The sequence below is a fragment of the Trichosurus vulpecula genome, chromosome X (genome assembly GCF_011100635.1).
Source record: "Trichosurus vulpecula isolate mTriVul1 chromosome X, mTriVul1.pri, whole genome shotgun sequence".
Classification (NCBI taxonomy): domain Eukaryota; kingdom Metazoa; phylum Chordata; class Mammalia; order Diprotodontia; family Phalangeridae; genus Trichosurus; species Trichosurus vulpecula.
Window position 1 is genome coordinate 19,094,733 of NC_050582.1, and position 26,040 is coordinate 19,120,772.

Here is a 26,040-nt window from a genome sequence, read left to right on the forward strand (position 1 = left end):
CCTTGCCACAACAAAAAAGAGTTTTCACAGATATTTTTGTACGTATGAGTTCTTTCCTCTTTCTTTGACCTCTTTGGGGTTCAGGCTTCAAGGTGGGTATTGCTTGGTCAATGGGTATGCATATTTTAGTAACTTTGGGGTCACAGCTTCAAATTTCTTTCCAGAATGACTAGACTACTTGAGGGATCTACCAGCCGTGAATTACTTTGCCTATTTTTCTGTATCCCCTCCAGTATTTATCCTTTTACTTTTATTGTCAAGTTTGTCAATCTAATGGCTGCTTTAGTTTGCATTTTCCCAAATACTAGTGATTTGGAACATTTTTCCACCTAATGATAGCTTGGATTTCTTCCTTTGAAAACAGCTCATTCATAAAATTTAGCAATTTATCAGTTGGGGAATGGCTCTTATTCTTGAATCAGTTCCATATATATCTTAGAAATGAGACCTTTGTCAAGGTGGCTTGTGGCAAAGATTTTTTCATTTTAACTGCATGGTTTTATTTGTGCAAAAGCTTTTAAATTTTTTGATAATCAGCATTTAATACTTTACCTTCCATGATCTTCTTTATCCCTTGTTTGATCATAAACTCTTCTCTTCATTGGCCCTCTAATTTTTATGTGACCTTTTATATCTAAATCATGTATCTATTAGCAGTTTATCTTGATAGATGGCATCAGGTGTTAGTCTCAACCTAATTTCCTTCAGGCTGCTTTACGGTTTTCCAAGTAGTTTTGGTCTTTGGTATTAGTATGGCCAATAATGTTTATAGTTTTTCTAATATTGCACCAGCCTTGACCTCTCTACGGCCATTGGTGTTGTTAACAACCATCTTCCCCTGGGTGCTCTCTTCTCTCTAGATTCCCACTAAAACTACTGTCTCCTGGTTCTCCTCCTATCTATGTGGCCACTAATTTTCCTTTACTGCATCTTTATCCAGGTTGTGCCTGCTAACCTGTGGGTGTCCCTCAAGGCTCTGTCCTGGCTCCTGTTCTCTTCTCTCTCTGTACTGGTTCACTTGATGATCTCCCCAGCTCCCATGGATTCAGTCACCTCTGTGCAGATATTCTCATATCAATTTATCCAGCCCTAACTCATTTCCTAACTTCCAGTCTCGTGTTTCCAAATGTCTATTACACTGTCTCAAACTAAACTAAAACTAAACTCATTATCTTTCCCACAAAACTCTCCCTTTTCCTGACTTCTCTCTTCCTGTCACTGGAATCACAAACCTTCGCACCCTGGCATCATCCTTGCCCCTTCCACCTCCATGGCCAATCTATTGCTAGGTCCCATCTACTCCACCTTTGTAAAAACTCTTGTATACACCTCTTTCTCTCCTCTGACGCTGCTGCTGTCCTGGAACAGATTCTTCATCACCTCGTGTTTGGATGAACCTTCTGATTGGTCTGTCTTCCTGAAATCTCTCAATCCATCTTCCACTCAACTACCAATGTATTCTTCCTAAATCTTAGGTCTGACCATGTGGCACCCCTACATATTGAAGTCCAGTGGCTTGCTATTACCTCCCGGATCAAATCTAAAATGCTCTGTTTGGCTGGGAAAACCCATTGTAATATGGGTCCTTCCAACCTTACTGGTCATCTTACACTTTATTCCCCTCCCCCGAGCCACATTTCTATAATCCAGTAAAACATGCTTCATTGCTGTTGTTTGCACAAGACCCTCCACCTTCCGATTCCAGGCATTTTAACTGTCCCCTATGCCTGGAATTCTCTCCCTCCTTGTCTTTGCCTCCTGACTTCCCTGGCTTCCTTCAACTATCAGCTAAAACAGTAGTTTTCTGTGAGACACTTTTCCCAGTCCTCCTTAATTTTAGTGCCTTCCCCCTGAGATTACCTCCAAATTACCCTGTGTAGAGGTTGTTTGGACATAGCTATTTGCATGTTGTCTTGTCCAATAGACTCTGCTCTTTAAAGACAGGGACTCTTTTTGCCTTTATAATCTCAGCCTACCTGCCTAGCACATACTAGGGACGTAGTAAAACCATTGGTGAAGGCACTGTCTATTCCAAGTGCTCATGAAATTGATTGATGTGGCCAAAACCTTCTATTATTCACCCCCAACATAGGGCCATGCATACTTGATGGAGCTTCTTCCTCACTGTTCCTTAAAGGGGCTATGCTTATTCTCATCTTTGCCTTTGCTCAGATTATTTCTATTGCCTGAGATGCTTTTCCATTCCTTCTGTGCCCTTTCCTCAAATTGTACCTGTTCTCTAAAGCTCAGCAAAAATCCATTTTCTATGAAACTTTCTCTACCTCGCTCTTTGGCTCTTACTAAGCACTCTGTCTTCCTATGAAAATTACAGTTGCAGATATAATGGTTTGATTTTTTAAAATGCGTGTGTCATGTCCTGTCAACTAAATTGTAAGCTCCCTGAGAGCAAGGCCTATGCGTAGTATTATTATTGATAGCATCATAAATATTTTAATGCTTTTATCTAGCTCAGTGAAAGTTTTCCTTTTATTTACGTGGCTACATAGCACAGAAGATCAAGGCCACCTCTACACACTATTACTCACTAAAATGGGGAAAGCAAGACTTTTGTGCATTGTAGGCTTTGCAACTTACATTTTTACCAGAAAAGTTATGGATGTGCTGTACCTTTAATTATTGAAACAAACTAGATGTATATCTACTGAAAATTCACCAACTGTTGAGGATGGATAAAAAAGTAAAGAGTTATCACAGACTTATAACCAAGGTAGGGCAACTAGGGCTTTCCTCCAGGGCACAAGAAGTTACCGAGTTACTGAGAATCACTCTCTGTGCCCTGGAGTTTCCACCAATGGAGGTGCATGTCCCAAGGTCCCTGCCAGAACTGCCCAGAAAAGTAAATTCTCTGCAGCATTTGGTGTTCTCATATGGTTGGAGGTTAGAAGATGTTTCTTAAAATGACACTGAAAAAAACAGGAATTAAATCTACAGGTATCTTTTTTTTTAAGCACAAAAGACCTAATCTTCAAATGGAGTACAAAATGCAGAAACATCTGTTTAGCTCCTATGTCCAGAGGACCAGTGGACCTCATCATCTGCCTTACAGCTAAAACCTCCTATGTGTTGTCTTCCCCATAAGAAAATGAGTTCTTCAAGGGGAGGGGGACTGACTTGTGTCCTTCCTTCTATGCCCAGTGCTCTTTTCATTCATTAACTCTTTCATTCATTCATTTGAAGGAAGGAGTCGTTTAGAATGAAAGCTTTGAAATACCAATGTCCCCAAAGCCTTAGTGTGGTTTTATGCTATTAAACTTTAAAATTGTGCTAAGATTTCTGGGCTACCCCATATAAGAAGGTGTTTAGCATGCATTTTCATTAAACATTTGAGGATCGCAAAGTTTGGTCATTTTCCTTCTTATTCACATTAGTTATGAGAGGGGAGATTGATGGTGAACTACGAAAGGTTGAGAGGCATTGGGTTTGAGTATTTCCCCTCTAGCTAGTGGAAGACAGAGTGGAGTTATTCTGTGGCACTCCAGGGGGGAGGCTAGGTAGTTTTATGAAGGGGGGACCTCCTTTCAGTTGATACTGAGCATCTTTATGGAAGACTGTTCATTTGAGGTGCATGAAAATGGAATGGGCTGCCTTGCTGGAATAGTGAGGTCTCCATCACCGGGAAGTATTCATATAGTAGGTGGAGAATCATTACTGACCAACAGGTAGTAATGCTGGAACTCTGATTCTGCTCCATAAAGCACTGGCCCAAGTTGGCTTAGACCCCTGACAAGCAGGTTAAGAATCACTTTCCCTTCTTAGTTTTCCTTGTACTGTACTTATTGGCCTAGTGAGGCAGCTGGGTGGGTAGTACAGTAGTTAGAAGACCCCTATTCAGATCTCTCCTCTGACAGTCACTGGACACGTAAGCCTAGGTAAATAAATCACTTTACCTCTAGCAGCTCTGTAAGACATAGCTACTAAGTTTAAGGCAGATTGTGATCTATGCAGGGACCTGATGTATGGACACATTTAAGGGGGTGCTGGAGCCAAGTCAAACTGGCTCATAAGAGCTGATTGTTAAATTTTCTTTGTGAACTTTTACACCTTGGAAATTGGCAAAGGGTACAAATCTAGGTTTGATTTATTGTTTTGTTGCTTGTTAGACTTGAAGTGATGGATAAAAGGTTAATAATATAGCTTAACCTTAAAAGTATGTTGCATATGCATTTGTTTTATTTTAGTTTTTTTAGAGAACTAGTTCTTAAATATTTACCAGTACATCCTGACATATATGTATCTGTGTTTATGGTGTCTCCCATGTTAGAATGTAAGCCCTTTGAGGCCAAGGACTGTTTTGTTTGGGTCTTTGTACCCCCAGAATAGAACAGCCATGGGCCGGTGTCGAACAATGGAATAATTGACGCTCAGATTCCAAAGTCAATGAAAGATTTTTTAATACTGCATTTTAAGCGAGAACATCTTAACAAAGAAGGGGTACTTTAACTTAATATGGTACAACAGAGAAACCATACGTAAAAGTTTCTAGGATCTAACACTCTACTGCATATTCATGTTTTCACTGGAAAAGACCAAAAGCCAAGCTGAACTGAGCATATAAAGCGTCAATTATAACCATAGGACTTCAGCTGGTTAGGGTTAAGCTCACACATTATGCGCATCATTCATCAAATTGCAAGGGCATTGTTATGCCTTTTTTTAAAACGTACACACATTTCTCTGCAAAATGTATATATGGAATATCTGCTTCAGTAAACAAAGCTTAATTTATAAACACAATTGAAACAGCTCAAGGGTGAATAGTTTTGGCGCTAAACTGGACTTAGGATTTGCACATAGGTAAAGCCAGCGGGGACCATTAGGGCCGATTAATAGGGTTGTGCCACTGCTAGACAGTAAGAGCTACCTCCTTAAGGGGGGCAAATAAAAGGTTAGTTCTCTTGGAAGGAATAAATCTCATATGTACTTAAAAAGACTAAAACTTCTAGAGGAGGGGGGGTCTACAAATGATCAATTGCAACAGGCTTGGTTTGGCGTGAGCGGCTTACGAAAGCTTTCGATGTTGCAGTATTCGATGCAGCCAACGTCTTCAAGTTTCATGCTACAATTTCTGTTCTTCACATAGCACTGAAGGCATCAAAGGTAACAACTTAATGAACTAGATAGCTTCAGATAATGGATGGCATGTGTATGGATATATTCTTTTTAATAGAAATTTCCTTCAGTACATGACAGGAGGCTTGATGTACACCTGGCTCTCTGAAAGAGGAAAAACAACATGGAAAAACAAAGTTATGCAATCTGAAAAGGAAGTCACCATATCTTAGAGGGAATATTCCATAACAGGGTCAAGTCAGAGCTTCCCCGCCATTTTTCCCAATTATGTAATCCAGGGTTCATTGAAGGTGAACTCTGAGGCTATGTCAGTATGCATTTGAAATAATGATCTGGTATCCACTGCTTAACCAGGGCATGGGCAGAGGCACCTTCAGTGAGGTGGTGTTGTAGATAGAGCACTAGGCCTGGAGTCAGGAAGATCTGAGTTCAAATACAACCTGTGGGACGCTGGGCAAGTCAACTTGACCTCTACTTCAGTTTGTACTTTGCAAACTTGTTCTGAGGATCAAATGAGATAATATTTGTAAAGATACTTAGCACAGCGCCTGGCCTGCTTAATAAAATACATCTCTGTTACTTTCCTCTTTCACCCTATCCATCACGTCATCTTGTTATTGGGCCCAATCTCCTCAAAGTTAGCCAGTCTATTCTCCAAATATCCTCCAGCTCTGTGTCTGCCATCTGAAGTCCTTTCAAAAATATTACATTTTTTTTATTTAAAAAGATTCTTACTCCTTCAACACTTTTCTTAAGGAATTGGGACAAGAAAGTCTCATTGGTTGATGTTTAGACATGGAAACAGTGAGTTAAACCTGTCCTTAGACCTCTGAAGTTTCTAGACCCAATCCCCTGCAAAAGGGAAGAACTGGTGTTTCATATTGATTCCCTCACATAATTGAGAGGCTTTGAATTTATTTGATGACTTAGGGTTTTAGTGTGTTTAACCCTCATTCCTAAAGGAAATTACATGGATTCAATAAAAAGAGGTTTTACATTGCAGGGCCATTGGAGTAAAGGTTAGTGTTGGTGATCCTTACCTCCTATCTCCTTCCTGACCCTCCCCCCATGCCTAAGCTATCACTGACCCCAACCTGCTATTATCTCAAGCACTGAACAATAGGCACTTGTACGTCGCACGGGGCTTAAGACACATGATTTTTGATGTACTTCCCATGGTGGTCTGCAGTCTTGGGGTTCAGTTTGTTAGAATGTGTCCTTGATGGGGCTGTTAGTTTTGCTCTGTTCTAAGGACATGTTCTGCATGTGTGTGTTAGCCAGCAGTCTAACAAAGGGCCTTTGGTTTCAAGGGGCACCAAGTGACTGGATGTGGCTAAATCTATAGAAATCCATCATCACCCTCGAAAAAGTGCCCAACGGGCATGTCTGACAGATGTGCGCCAAAGCCTAATGCATAACCTATGTGTCAATTTGGCCAGTGGTGTTAGCTTTGATCAGAGCTTACCCTCTCCTTTGTGTAAACAATCCTATAATGATGACTCTGTGTCTTCACAGGGCAAACTATTACTATTAGGATTTAGATTTAGAGCTGGGAGAGGCCCTGAAGGTCAGCTAGTCTAAGCCACCCCTTACACGTGTTCAAACTGGGGCCTTGAAAGGTGATGCCCCTTGCCCTGAGGCCCAGTGGCATAAGGACAGGGATCCCAACTGAGGTCCTCTGGCTCCACAGCCAGCATCCCTCCCATTGTCCCACCTTGTTTCCCTGGATTCTTTCCTAAAGCCAGAGAATCCTGGATACTCCAAAAACAAACCAAAAACTTTGTACCAACATTAGAGAAAAGAGTGTTCTGAGTGAACCTCTTAGCCAGAGCATTGAGCTGAAAATTATGAGATGAAATTAAATGCAGATCAACTAAGTATAAATTCTTATACTTGGGCTGGGAGAGACCTAGTGATATCACAGCACACCTGAAACTGATTTGGGGACTTCAGAAGACCATAAGCTCAGTGTGAATCAGTAGTCTGATACAGTAACCCCCAAAGCTAATACTACCTTGGGTTACTTTAAGAGGCCCTCAACTTTCCAAAATAAGGAGGTGATCTTCCCTCTGTTCTCTGGCCACATCAGATCAGATCACAGTGTGGCATTCATATTCAGAAAAGACATGAGAGAACTGGGCCAGTGAGTCTATGTCATGTGAAGACAACCAGTTGAAGGAACTGGGTATGTTTAGGCTGGTGAAGAGAAGACTAGGGATGGACTGGAGTGGGGGCACTGGGAGGTGAGTATGTATTCAAGTACTGGAAGGACTGTTATGTGGAGAAGGGATTAGCCCTAGAGGGCAGAACTAGGAAAGTGGGGGGTGCAAAGAAAAAAATGGAGGCTCAATGTCAGGAAAAATTCCCTAACACTTAGAGCTGCCCTGCCCCCTGCCTCCACTGAATGGGCTACCTCAACTCCTTTTTGTCCACAGGCAGGTGCCTATTTATTAGTTAAGCTATGGGGTGGGGGGGAATTCTTTTTGGCATGGAGTTAGACTGAATGGCTGCTGAGTTCTCTTCCAATGAAAAAAATGCTATTGGCTCTGTGTTTGTTTGTAGGGTCAAACTAAATTACTGGAAACTCATCCACCTCTCTCTCACAGAATCTCCCCCATCCCTCAATGAGATTTGGAGAAGGGAGAGCAACTTGCTTTTTTTGCAGGATAAAGGGTGAATGAAACAGGGCCCACATGTTTGGAACTGCACCCAATAAAACTGCGCTTTGGGAGTTTGCGTCATGGGCTCATTAGACTCTAGCTTGAGCCCTTGCTTCTGGTTGTGGCCCCATGGTGGAAGTTTCAGGGGCCATTGTGGCACACAGGAATTTTACCAGTTTTGAAATTGGTCTCATGTAGTAAAGGCCTAAGTACCCAATCACCACAAGCCCCAGGGCCTTGGCAGAACAACTTCCAAAAGGAGAATACCACATGCCATCTTAATGGGGACCTACCTGTACACCTGGCTTTGCCCTTTAGAAAGTAGAAATTTCTGAAAAGGTACCACACCCATTCTACTGTTCCACATTTGAAGAGACCGATAGTCCATTTACAATTTTTCTAAAAGGCTAATCAGGAATGCAAGCTTCTTGAGGCATCTCCAGTATCTAGCACAGTGCCTGGCACATGGGTGCTTGATAAATGTGTAGGGGATTGAACCCAAAGGAGAACCACTGTTCAGCAAAGAAGAAGATGGTGCAAATGTGTATCCACTTTCCTGGGCCAAGTACAATGGATTGAGAATTCATCATGTTCCGTACTTTACTCCTATCTGGAGGATGCTAGCAAGATGTGATTAGCGTGGAGGATGCTGTCTAATGTTGACAGATCTCCCATTCCTGCTTTCCATATGCCAATACTGACTCTTCTGAAGGCCAGAACCCATATTGACCTGCTGACTGACACTGATCCTTGGAGCAATCTCCAAGTTTGCCACATTTCAATTTCAAAATGCATCTCAGCTCTAATATGAGTGATTTATCATTTAGTAGTAGCTGTCAAAGTAAACTCCTAGATAAAACAAAAACATCTGGAACCATAAACAGAGGAGAGCAGTAGCTGAATTTTAATCCAAACCCGGCATGCTCACTTCATTAGGAACAGGAAACAGCTAATTAGGAATTGAATGTTTCATGTTTTTCAGAGGGTTTGTACTTGAGCTCCAAACAGAGATGATCTAATATGCATTCTGGATGTAAACAAGAATTAAGATCAGGGAGAACATGGAACAAGGCCTCTCCAGAGAGAGGTGCTCAGGCATGGGAACCTGTGAGCTAGAATCCCCACTTGGGGACCCCTGAAGGACTGATTTTAGGACGTTAGGATTTAGAAGGCTTGGCCTTTTTGATGGAAAATGGGAGGGGGTTTACTTGAAAAAAAGGTTATGTTTTGGTTTGGCTTGTTTTCTTTTAAAAAGAACTTCTCCGTTCCTCCATTAGCATAGTACTGATCCTTGGCTCCACTGGTTATAGTATGGGGAGGCAATCAGTATGCCCCCTCTATACTCCCTTTAAAGGATCCCTGTGAAGTGGCCCCAAGTGATAGGAAGCTAAGACTTGCCTTCAGTAGCCCCCCAGTGCTGGGCACATAAGCCCAAGAACCCCCAAAAGGCCAGGAGGAGGAATAGGCCAAGATACACTGGGAAAGAAGCCAGGACACAAGAAAGGGCCCAAAGAACATATGAATCCTGGGGCAAGCCTTCCTTTCAATCACAGGGTCATAGACTCAGAGCTGAAAGGGACTGAAGAGGCCATCCAGTCCAACCTCATCATTTGAGAAGAGGAAATTGAGGCCCAGATAGGGGAAGAGGCTTGTTCAAAGTCACCCAGGTGCTCTGACTGCAGATCTTCTGTCCCACCCAGTTCCCTGCACCACATCCTTCTATAAGAGAACACTAGACAATGCACCATCTCTGGAGAGAGTCTGCTGTACAAATGCCACCTCTGCCCTAGAGGGGTGGTTTGTTTTTAGAAGCAAATAAGCATGTTAATTAAGCAGGTCTAGCCAAGGTACATAGAGATAGGAGATGGAAATGCATGTGTTAAGAAGGCAAGAATTCATCCTGAGCTAGTGCCCAGGACAGAAGCCCTTTGGAGACCTCCACTGAGCAGTGAAACCACCTCTGAGCAAAGCTCGGGCTCAAACAGCACATTTCTGAGGTGAAACTAAGGCAAATTCCATTTTCCGAAAACTCAACATTTTCTCTATTGTAGGAAGTGCGTGACACATTGAAGTGCTGCTCTGTGCTTATATCTTTGTACAGAAAAACAGCAGCACAGTACCGTGGCTAGCACGCAGGACTTAGGACTTGACTTTAAATTCTGCGTCCGTCACTTCCAGACTGTGTGACTTCTGACAAGTCACTGAACCTGAGTCTCAGTTTCCCCATCAATAAAATAGGGATGATCATAGCACTTCTTCCACAGCGATCATGAGGTCAAATCAAAGAACATATGAAAGTGCTTTGCTAACCTTACAGCACTATGTAACTGTGAGCTACTATTAAAATCATCATTATTTTCATCATATAATATCTAATATTATATAGACACATATAGGATATATATACATATGCATAACTAGATCTATGTATATCTATGATATTCCTTCCTTAACAGTTCATGAAGAGCTCATAAAAGCAGACTGATTTTCTTGTGAGATACCAGTTAACGCCTCATATTTTTATCCACTTCCTAAATGGAACCTTATTCTTTCTGTTTCCTACCCTTCTACACCATGCCATCTTTCTAAACTTGCTTGATTTCAGTGACAACACCTAGAGAGAGATGATGCCCCACACCCCACACCTCCCTAATTGCTTGGAGCTTGTCTACCATTTGGAATCTGACCTCTTTCTGCCTTTGGTTAAACTCCAGAAATGAAATGCCTCCGTGAAGTCAGAAATTCAGTCCAGTGGTGGAAAGCCCGGGGTGTCATTTTGTTTGGAATTAATGGACTGCTTTAAAAGGGGATGGTCACTTGGGGAGAGAGAGCATGGGCTGCCACAGAAGCCTAGTTAGCAAACCCGAACTTGTCCTTCATATGACATGGTCGACTCTTTTCACACATTGGAACCTAATTCTAGAGCCCACATAAAAGTGGCATTATGGGCCAAACATTGCTGGGAGTCAGAAAGGCCCTTTTGTTGGGGCAGTAAGTCTTTGAAAGAGCCAGCTAGAAACTTAGTACTGTAACGGTTCAAGACTTCTTGTCTCTCAGCCCATGGCCAGCACAAAGCAGAAAGTAAATGGTGGCTCCTAGCCATGAAGTGATGTGATCTGGTCCATCTTCTCCCCCTTGACTTTCCTGTGCCCTGGCCCTGCCCCAATGCTTTCATTGAATCTGGTCCATCCAATCTCATCAACATCTCTACACATCGCTTTACTGGACTCTCATAGTTTCCACCCTGGTTCAAGCCTTCTGTCTCACCTCTCTCCGATCTGTCCTCCATAGAGCTGCCAAACTATCCCTTCAACCATAGGGCAGGGCTGTCCACATCACCCCTCTGTTACACTCAAAAATTTTTAATGGCTCCCTAACACTTTATGTCAGGCTAAAGAGTTTGTATTTTACCCCAAAAGACCTCCATAGTCTTTCTCCCACCTACTTTTCCAATTATTTTATATTCTATATTTTATGTTATCTCCTTCACACACTGTTGGAGGCCTTTTTTAGCAAGCTGTCCTGATAACTGTGATAGTACATAATGTTCCCATCTCCCACCTCTGGGCCTTTGTGAAAATCACATTCTTTTCACTTTCCTGCCCTTCTTCAAATTCCTTTGTACACACGTGTCTTTCCTTGCCTACATATGTGCTATATCTTTCCTCACCAAAACTCAAGGACAGAGACTATTTAATTTTTGTTCCTAGTGCCTAGCTTAGTTTTGTTGTGCTGGACTGATTTTAGTCTAGTAGCTGAGAACAGCTTGGTGAACAATAGATGAGACCAATAAGCCTATATATATCCACTATTTTCTTCCCTATCCCCATCCTCCCCTGCAGCCCCCTCTCCCACTCCTGCCATTGCCAATGCATCTACTTTCTTAGATTGGTATTGCTCTCTTGGCAAAGATCTGGACATCCTAGCATAAAGGATTAAATGATTTGCTTCAGTGGTAATGGGTCAAGGAAAGACGCAAGTATGGGTCAACCCAGAAGCTTAAACCCCTAGTAATAATGCACATGCTCAATTGTGTTTCATAGATCTGGTGTGTTAGCGTTCAGAGAGTGCTTTGCTTACCACACCCCTGTGAGGAACATGGTCCAGAGTATTATTCTCATTCTACTTAGAAGGAATCTGAGGCTCTGACATGATCATAGGATTCAGAGTAAGACAAGGACCTTCAAAATCATCCAATTCAATTTTTTACATGAGGAAGCTGAGGCCTCAGGAACAGGAGTCCGGAGTAGAGGCAGTACTCCTTCCCCTACAATCCACTGTTCATCTCTAGAAGGCTGTGTGCAAATTGTGGCCATCAGAATTGGGGTCTCAAGCAAGGATAGCAAACAGTGCACATTTCCTTTCACCTACTGACACGATCTGGGCAATCAAGATTGCCTTCCGTAGTATAATAAGGGAGAGTTCCATGTTCGGCTCCAAATAATTCTGTCACTAGATAGGGAGGGCCCTCCTATGGCATCCTGCCCAGGCCAATATGTAGCCAGACTTTCAGCATCAGGGTTCTGGCTACACAAAGAACGAGAGTAAGAGCCAACCACATTTCCAAACAGCAAAGACTACTCAATATCGATTCAGTGCATTTAGCTATGAGCCAGGCCCTCATTTTTAAAGCCTTTTGCTGTATTCTAGGCTCAATATTTGAATAAATCTGTGGATAACAAATGAATTATTTTATCAAATGAGACAAAGGTGAGCAAAACTGTAGCTTCAAGTAGTTTCAAGCCTAATGTCATTCTCTAGGGGCAAAACTGACAATAGAAAAATAGCATAAATGATATGATGCTCTAACACTCAAATATGCTTACGAGCCCCTAGTGCATGTTCTCCCACTTTACAGCCTCCAATGAAATGCATGATTGGCTTAATAAGCAAGCTGCTCACAAAGGGGACTTACCCCCATGGTGTAAAAAAATAGGAGTAAACATCTTGTGCTTTTCGGGGCACTGGGTCCTTTGGGAATCGCTGCCCCCGACTCCTCAGGGACTGTACTTCCTTTCCCCACATAGGTAGTGATTGCAAGCTAGCTCATGCTCTTTGTCAACAACAAGAAGACAGGCCTTTGAGCCTCTGGGAAGATTTGATTTCATATAAAACCTTGATATTCATTTTTCCACAGTTAGACTGGCTTATTCTTCTAAATTTGGCCCTGGTGGTTGTGAGGCTTCCTAACAGCCCTGTTGCTCGAGGCATTCTTGGAACAGCCTCAGGAGCTCTCAGATAATGTTTCTTTTGAAATGTTAAGTGTGTTACTTATTCAATGGCTTGGTATCTTTTTCCAAAAGGGAAGGGAATAAACATTTACATAGCACCTACATGCTGGGCACTGTGCTAAGGAAACACTTTACAAATGTTATCTCATCTGACCCTCACAACAACTTTGAGAGGTAGGTGCTATTAGGATCCCCATTTTACAGTTGAGGGAACCAAGGGAAACAAGTGTCCGTGGACAGATTTGAACTTAGGGCTTCCTGACTCTATAGGCCCAGTGCTCTATCCACTGTACCACCCAGCTGCAAGAAAGCTTCTGCTTTGGTAACACGTGCATCCAGAGTTAAGGGTGCCCAAACAGTTCTTTTGTGCTATCATTGTCACTGTCACTGATGCTGCAAAGTTCCCCTGGATGCTCCCTGTACCTACTATCCAAGGTGCTGAAATAGTTCTTTTGAGTTTTGTGGAGGGCTTATCTTGTAAAATAGTGATAGCTTCCACATTGACATAAGCACTTTCTGTTTACAAAGGCCCTTTGGCAACGCTACCTAATTTGGTCCTCAGGGTGGCCCTCTGAGGTAGTGGGTGAAGGCGTCTTTAGGGATTCTTTATTAGAGGCAGCAGGACATGGCAGAAAGAGCTCTCGTGCACCTAGACTCCGGGTGAGCTGCTTTACTTCTGCTCCACTCCAGGTTGTTGTGATGACCACTTGAAATATTTTGGAAATCAATTGGAAAACCTTAAATGCCATATATACACATATTTGTGTATATGTGTGTATTATTACCTTTCTTTTATTGAAAAAGAAATTGAGGCTCAGAGCCATTAAATGACTTGGACGGAGTCACATGGCTAGTGAGCAGAAGAGCCAGGATTCCAATCCAGCTCTCCTGACTCCAAGTCCAACACTCATTCCACTCTAACTCAAAGTAAAATGTTAAGAAAATTGGGCTTTGTAAAATTATTGTGAACAAACACCAGCTCAGCTGGCTGTCTCACAGCAAAAATCTCTAACCCTTCCCCAAGGATTTGTCTGCAATCTGTTTTTCCAGTTTGCCACAAATCTTAATGGAGAAAGAAATAAAAAAGCAACCCCCTCAATAGTTTTGACATTTTAAAAATAATTTCATTTCAGTATCTACTTTAAGGAGTAGAAAAAGACGAAAAGCAATTTTGTAGATCAGTATTTACAGCTCAGAACAGTGTCACATGCAGTCCTGGCTAAAAAGGGAAACTGAGCTAAGGAAGCCTCACCATTCTAAGGTGCTAACTGGAGTGGGGAAAGGTGTGAGAGACAGTGTATGATGAGGTCAAGAGCAGAAACCAACGCACTCTCTTGCTTCACAAAGCCTTTGCTTTTGGCTTCATAGGGAGACCTATGATGTCCTGGCAAATGCCTGACTTTTCCAAAGTATGCCTGGGTCAATTAGTTGTTGGTATGCATAGCAGCATAAGCTTGGGAGTGGGGAGTGAGGGGAGAACCATTAAAACCCTGGTATTTTTCCCCTTCAAAATCTAGGGGAATCAGTGGGTGAATCCAAAGCACAAAAGTGAAGCTTAGTGGTTAAAAGGGTGAAATGTTCACTTCTACAGTACTTTAAAGGAGAAAAATCACCCTTTCTCACAGAAGGGATAAATCCCTAACCAAGGGACCTTGAGATTGTGAGCCTAGCATGCATTTGTCACCTTTGCATGGAATCCCTTGTTTGTTAAGAAGGGGCTGCTTATAAGTGCTAAGATCAATGCCAGCGTTGACTGGTTTTTTTTTGGTTTTTGTTTCCTTATTTTTAAAGAAAATCAGGGCAATCAAACGGGTATTATGGGGGGACTGTGTAGCCAGGGAAAAAGATGCAGGTACATCATCATCATATGACTTCCAAGCTAATAGAAAAGCTGAATGCACAAAATGCTGCCCCCAAACGAAGATTCCTTGCCTCCCCCGCCTCCCCATTTAAACAAGTGAGTCTTTGCTGGTAACATTTTTTCAGGTTATTAGCATGATGATCCCTAAGCTGTGCATTGGTGACTCTCCGGAGGCTCTTAAATGGTGCCCACTGGGGACCAAACAGCATAACTGAGAACTGAGGATGTTTTCACTACGAAGGAGTGTAAACATTCAGTCCAATTCCATAAACACATATCAAGCATACTGTGGGGCACTGAGGGTACAAAAGGCAAACAAAATGGGTTCCTACCCTCAAGGATCTTATATTCTACTTGAGGGATACAACAGGTATTTAAGACGGAAATGTAATTATAGGTTTGTGTGCAAGATGGGGAGAGATCCTCAGAATATAATCTCCCCAGGGCAAGGGTACTCCTAAATCAAACAGCATCACACGTGAGAACAAGCATTTACTAAGTACATACTGTGCACCAGGTTTTGTACTAAATGCTATAGAAATTCTATTTTATTTGATCATATATAGGGTGGCACAATTCCAAGAAAGTTTGGAATGAGCATATTTAAAGAGCCAGTGTGATTGGTATTTGTTTCTATGTAAAGGGTAGGGTTCTTTCAGGTACTTGTTGAAGAAAATTCATTCCTCAGGACCTGCCACTCATTGCCTTACCCACAGTAGGTTGTCCAATAAATTGTGGATGGATACAAAAATTTATCTAAACCTGTGTCACTCCAATAGCCAGAACATATATTTTCTACATGCAATAAGCTATTTGAAAATGTTTGGTGAATTCAAAGCTTTTTTTTTTACAATGTTGTCAACGGTATCATAGATGCAGGGAACTGTAACCCAAAAAGGTTAATTGACCCGAATCGACAAAGAATGTCTGCTAGAAGAGAACTGATCTGGAGGAAGCAGATGACTGAGCACCCACTGCTTGCCAGGTACCAAGGACACAGAGACAGAATCTGAAATGGTCCCTGGCCTTTGACTAATGATGGTATCTGTAACAAAACCTCAAGATTCTCTACCCAAAGGAGCTGGGATTTCATCAATCTGGCTACCCTTTCATCAGAGCAGACTATAACCATGAATTCTTGGGCTCCCCAAAAAATTACCACTTGAAGAGTAACCCAAGTGATAAGTCCATCCAAGATGAAGCAGCCCAAGCCTTGGAGGACAGATATCTGCTCCATCACTGGGCCTGTACTCAAAGACAGGTTGGCAGAACTTGCCAGGGTTTTATCTCTGCTGGCAGAGCCTTTGAAAGCCCATGGTCGCCCCTAAGCCAGGATGAAGCTACAGAGAGTGTCAATGAAAGACCATTTTGATTAAGTGGTTTATGATTGATTTGCTTTCTTTATCATAGCACAAAAGTGTGGCTGAGAAACTAGACCTTTAGTCAAAGAAAATCTTTTCTTTTGTAGCTGTTTTAAATGTATCAATTGGAAAGTAAGAGGCAAACATCAAAAATGATGAGATAAGATGGAAAAGAGTGTGTTTCCATTTAACCTAAACAACCCCTACATAAACTGTAGTGAGAAGACCTATTAGATAATGGATCTGTGCCATGGGCTCCACCAATCTGATGAGAAGAGCCAGCCAGGCTAACAATGAGATGTAGCTAGAGGCAGAAAGTTCTTGGAGAGGAGTCTGTCTGAGTTCTTGCATCATTATCACCATTAGTGGGGCAGCCTTCCAATCATTACAGTTGTTCTTGTTCAGCTATAATGTGCCCTGTGACAACCAGGCTTCATAGGAGCAAGTCGGAAGCACTGGTCACCTCTTAGAATCAACACAGTTACCACTTTCTGACGGGTATTTGTCAGCCTAGACGTAATGCAACAGCAAAGGTAGTGGTTACCAATTGAGGCAAAACTTGCAGCATGAAGAAGACAAACCAGTTTTGGAGGGGAAGGCAGAAAATATCCAGCATGAATATTAGATGTTCATTATCTGGGTAGGCTGAGAGGCTGAGCTCGGTAGGGCTTATCTGCTATCCCTCTGCTGTTGCTCCCTGGCTCTAGGTTGCGGTGGAGTCCGAACAGCTGTAAACAGGACAGTCATGGTGGCCCATCCAGCCCTGCTGGTTTCCCATGGGCATTGTTAAGGGGAGAGGAGGAAGCTACTGGTGGGAAGCAAGAGCTTTTTCTTAGGGATGTGCATGTAACATTTGGGGGAGGGGGAAGAAAAGGCTGTTCCAAGGCTAGAGTGCACACAGATACAGTGGGGAGCAATGTGAGCTATCTTCTTTCCTTCCCTTAAAAGGATCAACTGCCTTTTGCCCTCCGTATGCCTTCTCTGCACTTTCCTCCTTCCTGTCCCCTTCCCTACCACTGAGGTTTCATCACCTTTACCTGAAGAACTGTGGCAAACGTTTTTAGTGCAACACCTTGAGCCCTGCCTCACTTTCTCCTCCTTCATTGTGTAATTTGGGGTCATACCTTCTACATGAGGTCTTAGCTGCTAATTCCTTTCCCCAGTTATTAGCAACAGTTCCCTCTTAAAATGCCATGGGTTGGTGATACTGGGGTTTCTCCAATGGTACCCAGAAGTGATTAACAGGGACAACGTAAGTCAATGGTTTTTAACCATAAGGCAATATGTAAAGGAATTTCTTTATGTGTACTTAATGCCCCTAGTCTCCACTTGTCTCAAAGTACCCCTGGCTGTGTCAGTGAAAATCAGTAACAGTACATGCTGTAGGATCCCAGTAGAATGGAAACTCTTCCAGGGCAAGAACTGTTTCCTTTTTCTCTATCCCAGCCCAATGGAACAGGCATAAGCACAACACACAATACCTTGTACGCAGCAGGCACTTAGTAAATGTGCATTTAGTAAATGTAAGTTAAATTGACTTGGGTTTGGGGGAAAGAAAGGCCCTATAGAAATCCAATACCTGAATAATCAAAGAAGCTTACGCAGGGTCCACTCTGTACTCTAGAAGGTACACAAGAATTAATAAGATTTCAACATTAAGAGGCACATGACATTTGGGAGGAGTCTAGAAGCACCACCAATTCTAGTCCTCCTTCCCCTGCTTTCTCCTAGAGAGAGCAGTCCCAACCCTATCTATCCCATTTTTCTTCATTTCAAGTGGCTGACTGGTCTGTGAGATCTAAACCAGCTATTGTTCACTACTGGCTTCATCACTTAAATCAACTTGCCTCATCGCCATTGGGCACAGAGCCGGGGTATAATATCTGCTGGTGGTATGGTACTACCAGAAAACAAAAACAAAAATACCTCTTTAGGGTGCTGCCAGATGTACAGCTAAAACAACACAGGGCAACACAGGCTCTGGCGTGAAATCATTCTGCACCTTTGCCAAGCAGAGAAACCAAGAAGGTATCCCCCCAACTGACACCACTCATCCCAAAGCCAGCCATGGTGCCATGGCGCCATGGCAGTGCCCTTGGATTTGGTGGGATTATCTCCCCTAAACCCTCTGTTTGATTCCTGGGAAGACTGTGGACTGAAATTTAGGAGTAACATCATTGGAGCTCTGGCTCCCCTCTTCCTGAGATCATACCTGTCTCTTCCAAGTTCCCTAAACATGCCTTGTCAACTGTACCAAGAGCCCCCAACAATGCAGTGTAGGAATACAAAAGTTAACTAAGGTATAAACATGCAAAAGGAGAAGTCTCCTTGCGATCATAAAATGATGTTATTTTCTGTTCAGCAGTTCATGTTACTGCTGTTCATGCTAATTAATTAAAGGAGCTGTTGCTATAATGTGCAAACAGGGAATCTGAGAAACTGAGAGGGCTTTTAGGTCTCTGAGTGAAGTTAAGTCAATCTGGGCGCGGGCAATCAAATGTAATGAAATCACTTGTCAGTGCTAAGCTTGCAAAAATTGTGAAGTTTGACTAGGGAGTAAAAGGATTATAATTAGATTTCCAATAGGATAATAACTAAATGGCAGAAAGCAGTAAAGAGAAAATATGACTTTGTTAGCTAATGGTGCTGCTCTTCAGTTTTAGTTTTTCTCAGCACACTCCTAGTCGTACTAATTTAATTTGCTTTTATCAGCAAAAAGGCACCACACAAATGGTACTTGAATATCATTTGCAAAAATCATTGATCTCAAGGTGCACTTAATAACACGTGCTATGTTTATTTTATGGGAAGTGGAGATTGGTTGATATGATGGTTGATGCCCTGTCTTGCTGGCCCCCGATTGAGTTAAGTAAAACTCTGGATAGGTGAATATTACTGTGCCTGCATCACTGCCCCTTTGCAGCACTACCCAGCTAGAGTGCACGTAGCGCCCCACATGGGGGTAGAGTCATGGTTTGCCATCCAAAGAGGTGCACAGCCTGGGTAGAAATCACTAGATGCATGTCTATGTGTGGAACCTCCTCCACCCGTTACAAAATGGTATGCCAAGTTTGAGACTGTTCAACTACAACAGGGGTTTCTCATGCACGTAACATTGCAAGTGATTACAATCCTTTTGGAAAGGGGAACCTATGGTCTGACTTTCTTACAGCTAAAGGTGGCTAATGCTATCTTTACTCAGGCCTCCTTTAAACTCTCTTAAGGAGATACTGGCAGAGGAAGTCATTGAATTTCAAAGGGAAGACACTGTGAATGATAGATTTTTGCCCAGCAGAGCAACTGCCAATAAGCAAAGAAAGAAAGGTCTTGCTTAATGCTGCTGGAGCTTGTTGCTGTGTGCTGGCTACATTTGGAAACTAGTGTTGTATTAGCTATACACAGATTAATATCCTAGCAAACAAAGCTACTATATTCAACTGATGAGAACCGTGGCAGAATTGAGTGATTCAAAATGAAGAAGGCATTTTCACTGCTAAGTTTCCAAAGAAAATTGTCATGAAGGGCAAGGGCAGAGATAAAAAAGTATGGATATGACTATAAAGAGCCCAAAACAAGGGAGAAAAATTAGTATGAAAAAAAAACAAAAACAATGCTGCAGCCCTGTATTCTCCTTTTTCTAAGCTTCCTAGATACCCAGGAAAGTCCTGTTCCAACGCCAAGCACCTCGAATAGAGGCGGCATTATCAGGGCTTTGTAGGCAATTATCCAGGCTGAGTGGTTGGCGGTATTGTATTGAAGATGAGCTCTGATAATATGTTCCCTCATTTGTTTCTCTGGATGAGAGAATGAGCCCTTTTTGTTCCTAGAACAAGACCTCTTCGAAATGGAATTGTGAATCTAGTGTCCTGTTAACAGCCCTCATTTACTCTGGGATTTCATAAATTGATGATGGGAGCTTTATTGTTTGTGGGGGCTGATGCTGTACCAGGAGAGAGGAAAAGACGTACTTTGTTCATTTTTTCCATCACACTTATCGAGCGTAGAATTTAATGTAATCTACAAGGGCCACTTTCAGTAAGGAGCCATTAATTTCATTCGATTCCACTATCCTTTGGATAACACTAATGTAAGACTGATCACACAAAGGCAATCATTTGATTCCTGATTTGGAAAAGGAAGTATCAAAAGGGAGGGAAAAGCTATCTCAGGCTACCTTGGTGAAGTAGATCTTGATTTCTCTTGTTAAGCAGACAGAGACTATTCGAATTTACTAAAAGTCTATATGCTTGATGAGATAAAATTATCATTGTGACAAGTCACTGACCCCCTGAGACTCTCAAACACTATAAAACTTGCAGAACAAGTGTTGGTCTGTATCCTGGCACACCACTAAGATCCATGTCTAGAGACAAAAACAAACAACTAATCCTTCAGTGAACATAGTAGTTTTGCTGCTTAATTTTAGAACTTTCTTTAAAAAAAAGAATAATAAAGTACCCTAGTTACTGAGTGGGAAATGAGCAAATGGTAGCGAATATGTTCTAGGTAACATGTTACTTCTTGCAAGCTTAAGGCATTGTATCCCTTAGCTGTAGGGCAACTGGAACTGTGCAGTGACTCATATTTCTATTGATCAACATGAGATTCCTTTGTTGGCCTTTGACCAACTCTATCTACTATCACACACAGTTGCCCCGATGGGACCCAGAACTGTCAAGACTCTTTTCCAGAATTTTTATAAATAAACCAGAGGAACTTTAAGTCGCACTTGAATCTAGCTTAGATCACAAAGGCAGTCTCAAAACTAAAGAAAAGAAGCAGGAAGAGTCCAGTGACAACACCTAGTAGTTGGAGCTGCACTGCTGGGGCTGACTCCTACCTGATCCAAAGATTCCTTAGCTCTAATCCTGTATGCTACACAAACATCAGGGGCAGCTAGGTTGCGCTGCACTGGATGGAACTCTGGGCCTGGAGTGGGGAAGACCTGAGTTCAAATCTAGCCTCTGACACTAGCTATGTGACCTTGGGCCAAGTTGCTTAACCTTGTCTGCCTCAGTTTCCTCATCTGTAAAATGAGCTGGAGAAGGACACGACAAACCACTCCAGTATCTTTGCCAAGAAAACTCCAAATGGGGTCACAGAGAGTTGGATACAACTGAACAATACCAACATACACATCTGTAAAGACTACTTCCCAAGAATATAAGTCTGTCAAGGGTCACTGATACTGCCATGGATGTGGCAGCGGTCAAATGGACCCCACCCCTCCACAGTCTTTTAGCCCCGTCAGACTTGGCAAAGCTATAGGGCACTGCTCTGTTTGACCTACACTAGGAAACTTCATGTGCAGCTTTCTTCAGGAAAGTAAGGCTATCTTTTTTCTTTTTCATCTTTTTTCAATTGTGTCTTCCCTTTTCTTTAGGTTGACCCCTTCTTTTCATAATCACTGTGAAAATAGAGACAGTGTGGATATTGAGTATGAGAGCAATGAACTGGAACTCTTCAATGCTACGAAGGGTCTGTGCTTTCATCGGAACAGGTAACCCTTCCACACCTCAGTGGGGGGGGGGGGTCATAAATTATTATGATTTTTTTTAATTACCCTTTGGTGGTTTGTCTTTTAGAGCTAAGCTCAGCTATATCTCTTTGGATGACAGGCATCTAGGCTCTTGCCAGGCCTGCACTCAAACCGTTCCAGATGCCAGTTTGGTCTCCACCGATAGAACCTTCAAGAGGCCTGAATGATCTTTATGTCATAGAGAGGAGAAAGTGGGAAATTCCTGGGGCTCAGCCTAGACTCTGATTTGAACCTTTTTGGTACCATCTGGTTTTGGGATGGCTCCAAGGGTACATGTCATCTGTTACTCAGATTTCTTGGGTTTGTCAAACACTGCTCTCAAAGCAACAAAAGGTCTTGGTTATTTCCCAGAAATCAGGACTCTTGGGTTGTGATACTTCCTCTATGTTGGTAACTTCTATTATCGTGCGAAATTAGCTTTGTAATTTATGTGTTGATTTAGAGATTGTCATTTGGAATACTTGTTAAAATATGAATTGGTGACAACTTGGATATCTGTGCTCTTGCTCTTAAAGACTCTACTGGAGTCTGCATGAAAGGAGAATAAAGATCAAATTTAAGAAAAAAACAAAAAAAAACCCCTGAGCCTGCGGATGCCCTTTGGAATAGGCATAAATATCTGTCTTCTTCACTTGTAGTTCCCAATATGTGGCTAAAGTGATACCTCCTCAGTAAGGGAGGGCCTCCCATTGTTGGGAGTCCCCTCTGGACTCACCTTTGAAATGACTTGGTGCTCATTTTGTAGTTCATTATTCAGAGAACCCAGGTAGAATGAGAACCCAAGCACCTGGCATGATTCCTAGCAAATTTGGGCAGCGAAATAAATGAATTCACAGCTAAACAGACAGGTGAGATTTGCTCCTACTGTATACATTAAATCATTTCAGCCATGCATAGCTACAGCACCATTTTTCTTAGCTTGACTTTGCTATTAACAGTAAGAAATGAATCGCAGGAGTTCGGGCTTGTCTCCTGCCCACCCCCTCCACACCAGGGCCCTTCATTCAGTCAGCCATCTAGATAAGCATACTCTACCTTGCATTGTCGCTGCGTTGTCAGGCTGAGTCCCATTTTCTATTTCTCTATCTGGCATTGCAGGATCTGAAAGATGTGACACCCGAGATTAATGTGGTCCTCCTTGGTCATGGTGGAGCAGCCTGTGCTTGCGCACTTTGGTCCCAGACACAACCCTGGAGGTTGGCCTGAGAGTTTGGGCATTTTGTGGGGGAAAGAGGGTCAGGAGCTTTAAATTCTAGATGCTTCCCAAAATGGACCTGCATTTCCAATTTTCTTGAATTCTTTGCCACTTGCTTCAATCCCTAGAGATTAGTCACACGGCACTGGCTGTCAATAAAAATCCCCTTTAAGACTATCTGGTGCCTTCCCTTGACTGAAAAATGAGGAGAAGATGTAGGAAGCACATCTAGAGTCTACCGTGCACCCAGCTTGTTCTGACAGGCCTTGACACTGCTCCTCTGCTACAACAGGAAGGTGGAGGGAGCCCAGGTTGGGCCCAGGCAGACCTCAGCTACCCTAGACTGTGCTAATAGATCAGTGGGGGTGACGGGGATGGGTAAGATAATGAGGGCTCGGCTTTTGCAGTCCCTTCAAAGGCACAGAGCTGCTTGCCTCCTGGAGTAGAGGAGGATGTTTGGTTTGTATTGTGTAGTCTTCCATGTGGAAAGAGCCAGCAAAAAGGAATCTGGGGATGCTCTGGCTGGGCTCAGAAAGGCAAGCTTCTCTGCATGCAATAGCACATAGCTTTAAATGGACAGGTTGGCACACACTCAATGTGTGGGCATTCTGGGACTCCAGCCCCCATAGGAATTCCCATGCTGAGATAGCACAATACCTCCCAGTGCCATCCAGGATGAATAGGTACAGGCTGGGCTTGAAATCCATGGTACTCAAAATGTTGCTGGAAGTTTCTGCTTTCCCGTTAAAATAGCACGCTTTGGAACTAGCGTAGAGCCCACTGAAAGGTGAACCAGGAATGCTTCCAGGTGCCAAAGCTCCTCAGAACTGTAAGCTTAGGGTCCATGTGACAAGGACGCACACAACACTCAGCCCTTACCTGGTAGAAGCTTGCCTTCTTTTTTCTAAAGCAGATGAAGGCCCAGCCCTGGAGGCACCCGCTAGAATGCTGCACTGTATACACTTGGGGTTCTAAATGCCTTTTTGTTGCGCATTTGCTTTTATGTTCCCTCTGTTTCTCACTGCACAGCCCATGCTGTTTACACTCCTGTGGTTCCTACAACGGGTACTTTGTTTGTATTTCGTCCCTTGTGATCTAGCATTGTCTTGGCAATGATGGATGTGACAGCGCATCATTCCTTGAGGGCATTAGTGATGAGAGCAAGTAAGTCTAGGCTGCCTGTGTTACTCTAGGGCCTGTTCCCTATGTAGTTGCTGTTAGCACAAGAACACCGAACCTATTCTTTGTGGTTCCCATACATGCAGATGGTGGGTATGTGTATGCATGGAAACATACACATATCTACCTATCACCGAATCACCAATTTAGGTCCAGACTTGGGGGTTTCACTGGTACATTTGGAACTCTCGGAGTAGAAGCCTCCCACTGACAGGAGATTTAGAACTTAGAGCGTGCTGGTGACAGAGGCAGCACTTGAACTCAGGTCTTTCTGATTTCAAAGCTCTCCCCACTGTGCTGCTACTATGTATGTACCCACACACGTGCATGCACATCGTTCTATTGCCTGTGTGGCTATGGAAATGAAGAGGTTCTGGACGACTCTTCTGGCTTGAAGACTGAAAAAGGATGCAAGGTTAAGATTGGGCCACAGGAACCCATTTGTGATGGATTGGGTTACATACCACCCCACTAATGAGCATCCAGGGGCCTAAATGGGCTTCATCTGAAGTGCCATGAGGGAAGTACAGGTACATAGGAAGCACTTAATCAGTGCTTATGTATTGACTGTTCACAGAGCTAGAGCTGGGTGACTAGTCCAATGTCCTCATTTTACAGATGAGAAAACTGAGGCCCAGAGAGATTAAGGGACTTGCCCAAGGTCACAGAGATAGTAAGTTGCAGAGCCAGGATTTGAACTCAGGTCCTGTAACATCATGGTCAGTAGCAAAATTCAGTGTCAATGGCCTTTTGTCATCATGGATATTTCCTGTTATTTCTATGCTTTCTGTATCTCTCCAGAATGTAGCTTCATTCTGGACCTAAAGCACTTGGCCTCCAGTCAATGATGTTGGGTTTGGAAAGCTAGACTCTGACTGGGGCACCTGAGAGGGAGACTGTGGAGGCAGCCCCGACTTACAACCTGGGAGCAGCCTGAACCCACTGTCACCTGTGGAGGCTTGCTTTAGAGCCTGCTCTACTTGCTCCCGGCGTTTGGACTCAAACTCCAGGGCCTCCTGCAGTTTTCTCTTGGCCTTCTTCTCCTTCTTCAGGCGCTTCTGAATCGTAGCTGGAATATACAAAGGTAAAGGATTGGTGAAGACTTGGCCCTTGGGGAGCCAGAACACCAGGCTGTCTGGAGGGGGTGGGCATGCAATGGCTTCTGAGAGGCTGAAATCTCGGCTTTCCCCACATAGGTTTCAACTGTTCATAAACCCACTAAGACGGGTACTGAGGTTAGAATGCTTTGGGATTTAATAGGCAGCTTTGCCGACATAACTGGCAAAAAGATCTTGTAAAGAGGCAAAGGGAGAGTTGAGTGCTGGTTACTATCTCTCTTCCATAAATCTAAAAAAGAAAGTAGCTACTGTAATCTGATGAGGGGACAAGTGACGTGCTCTATTTTTAAATTCAGAAATAGTATGTTTTATATGCAAGCATGTCACTAGGGCACTACAAATATTTCTAAGAGCAGAATTGTCAGGCAGCCAGTGGCAACCGCTGCAATCAAACTCAAACAGAAGCCAATCCCCTGCTGGCTTCCCACTGACTTAGAAGACCACGAAGGAACATTGTCTACGTTGTATTGTATTTTGGGTTATTCTGTTAAACACTCTCCAATTACATCTTAATGTGGTTCCCTCAGCACTTAGGAGCTTTGCAGCCACACAGTTGTGAGTTTGACACCTCTGGTATAGAGGATTCTGGAATAAGCCATAGGAAAAAAAGGGTGGCACAGTGGATAGAGCAGTGGGCCTACAGGTAGAAAGACCTGAGTTCAAATCCAGACTCAGAGACTTCCTAGCTGTGTGACCCTGGGCAACTCGCTTCACCCTATTTGCCTCAGTTTCCTCATCTGTAAAATGAGCTGGAGGAGGAAATGGTGAACCACTCCAGGATCTTTGCCAAGAAAAACACAAAAGG

The 26,040-nt window shown here is 43.0% G+C and overlaps 1 protein-coding gene across 1 annotated transcript in view; it reads right to left on the minus strand.

The window, feature by feature from the left end:
• Window positions 1–4,395: 4,395 nt before the first annotated feature.
• DACH2 (dachshund family transcription factor 2) overlaps window positions 4,396–26,040 on the minus strand; it is a 208,796-nt gene continuing 187,151 nt past the window's right edge. The window contains exons 10-12 of the mRNA XM_036740067.1: window positions 25,067–25,186; window positions 22,779–22,844; window positions 4,396–5,235 (exon numbers count right to left, since the gene is read on the minus strand). Coding sequence (XP_036595962.1) covers window positions 5,198–5,235; window positions 22,779–22,844; window positions 25,067–25,186 — 224 coding nt within the window. The 3' untranslated portion in view covers window positions 4,396–5,197. The remainder of the gene's footprint in view (window positions 5,236–22,778; window positions 22,845–25,066; window positions 25,187–26,040) is intronic.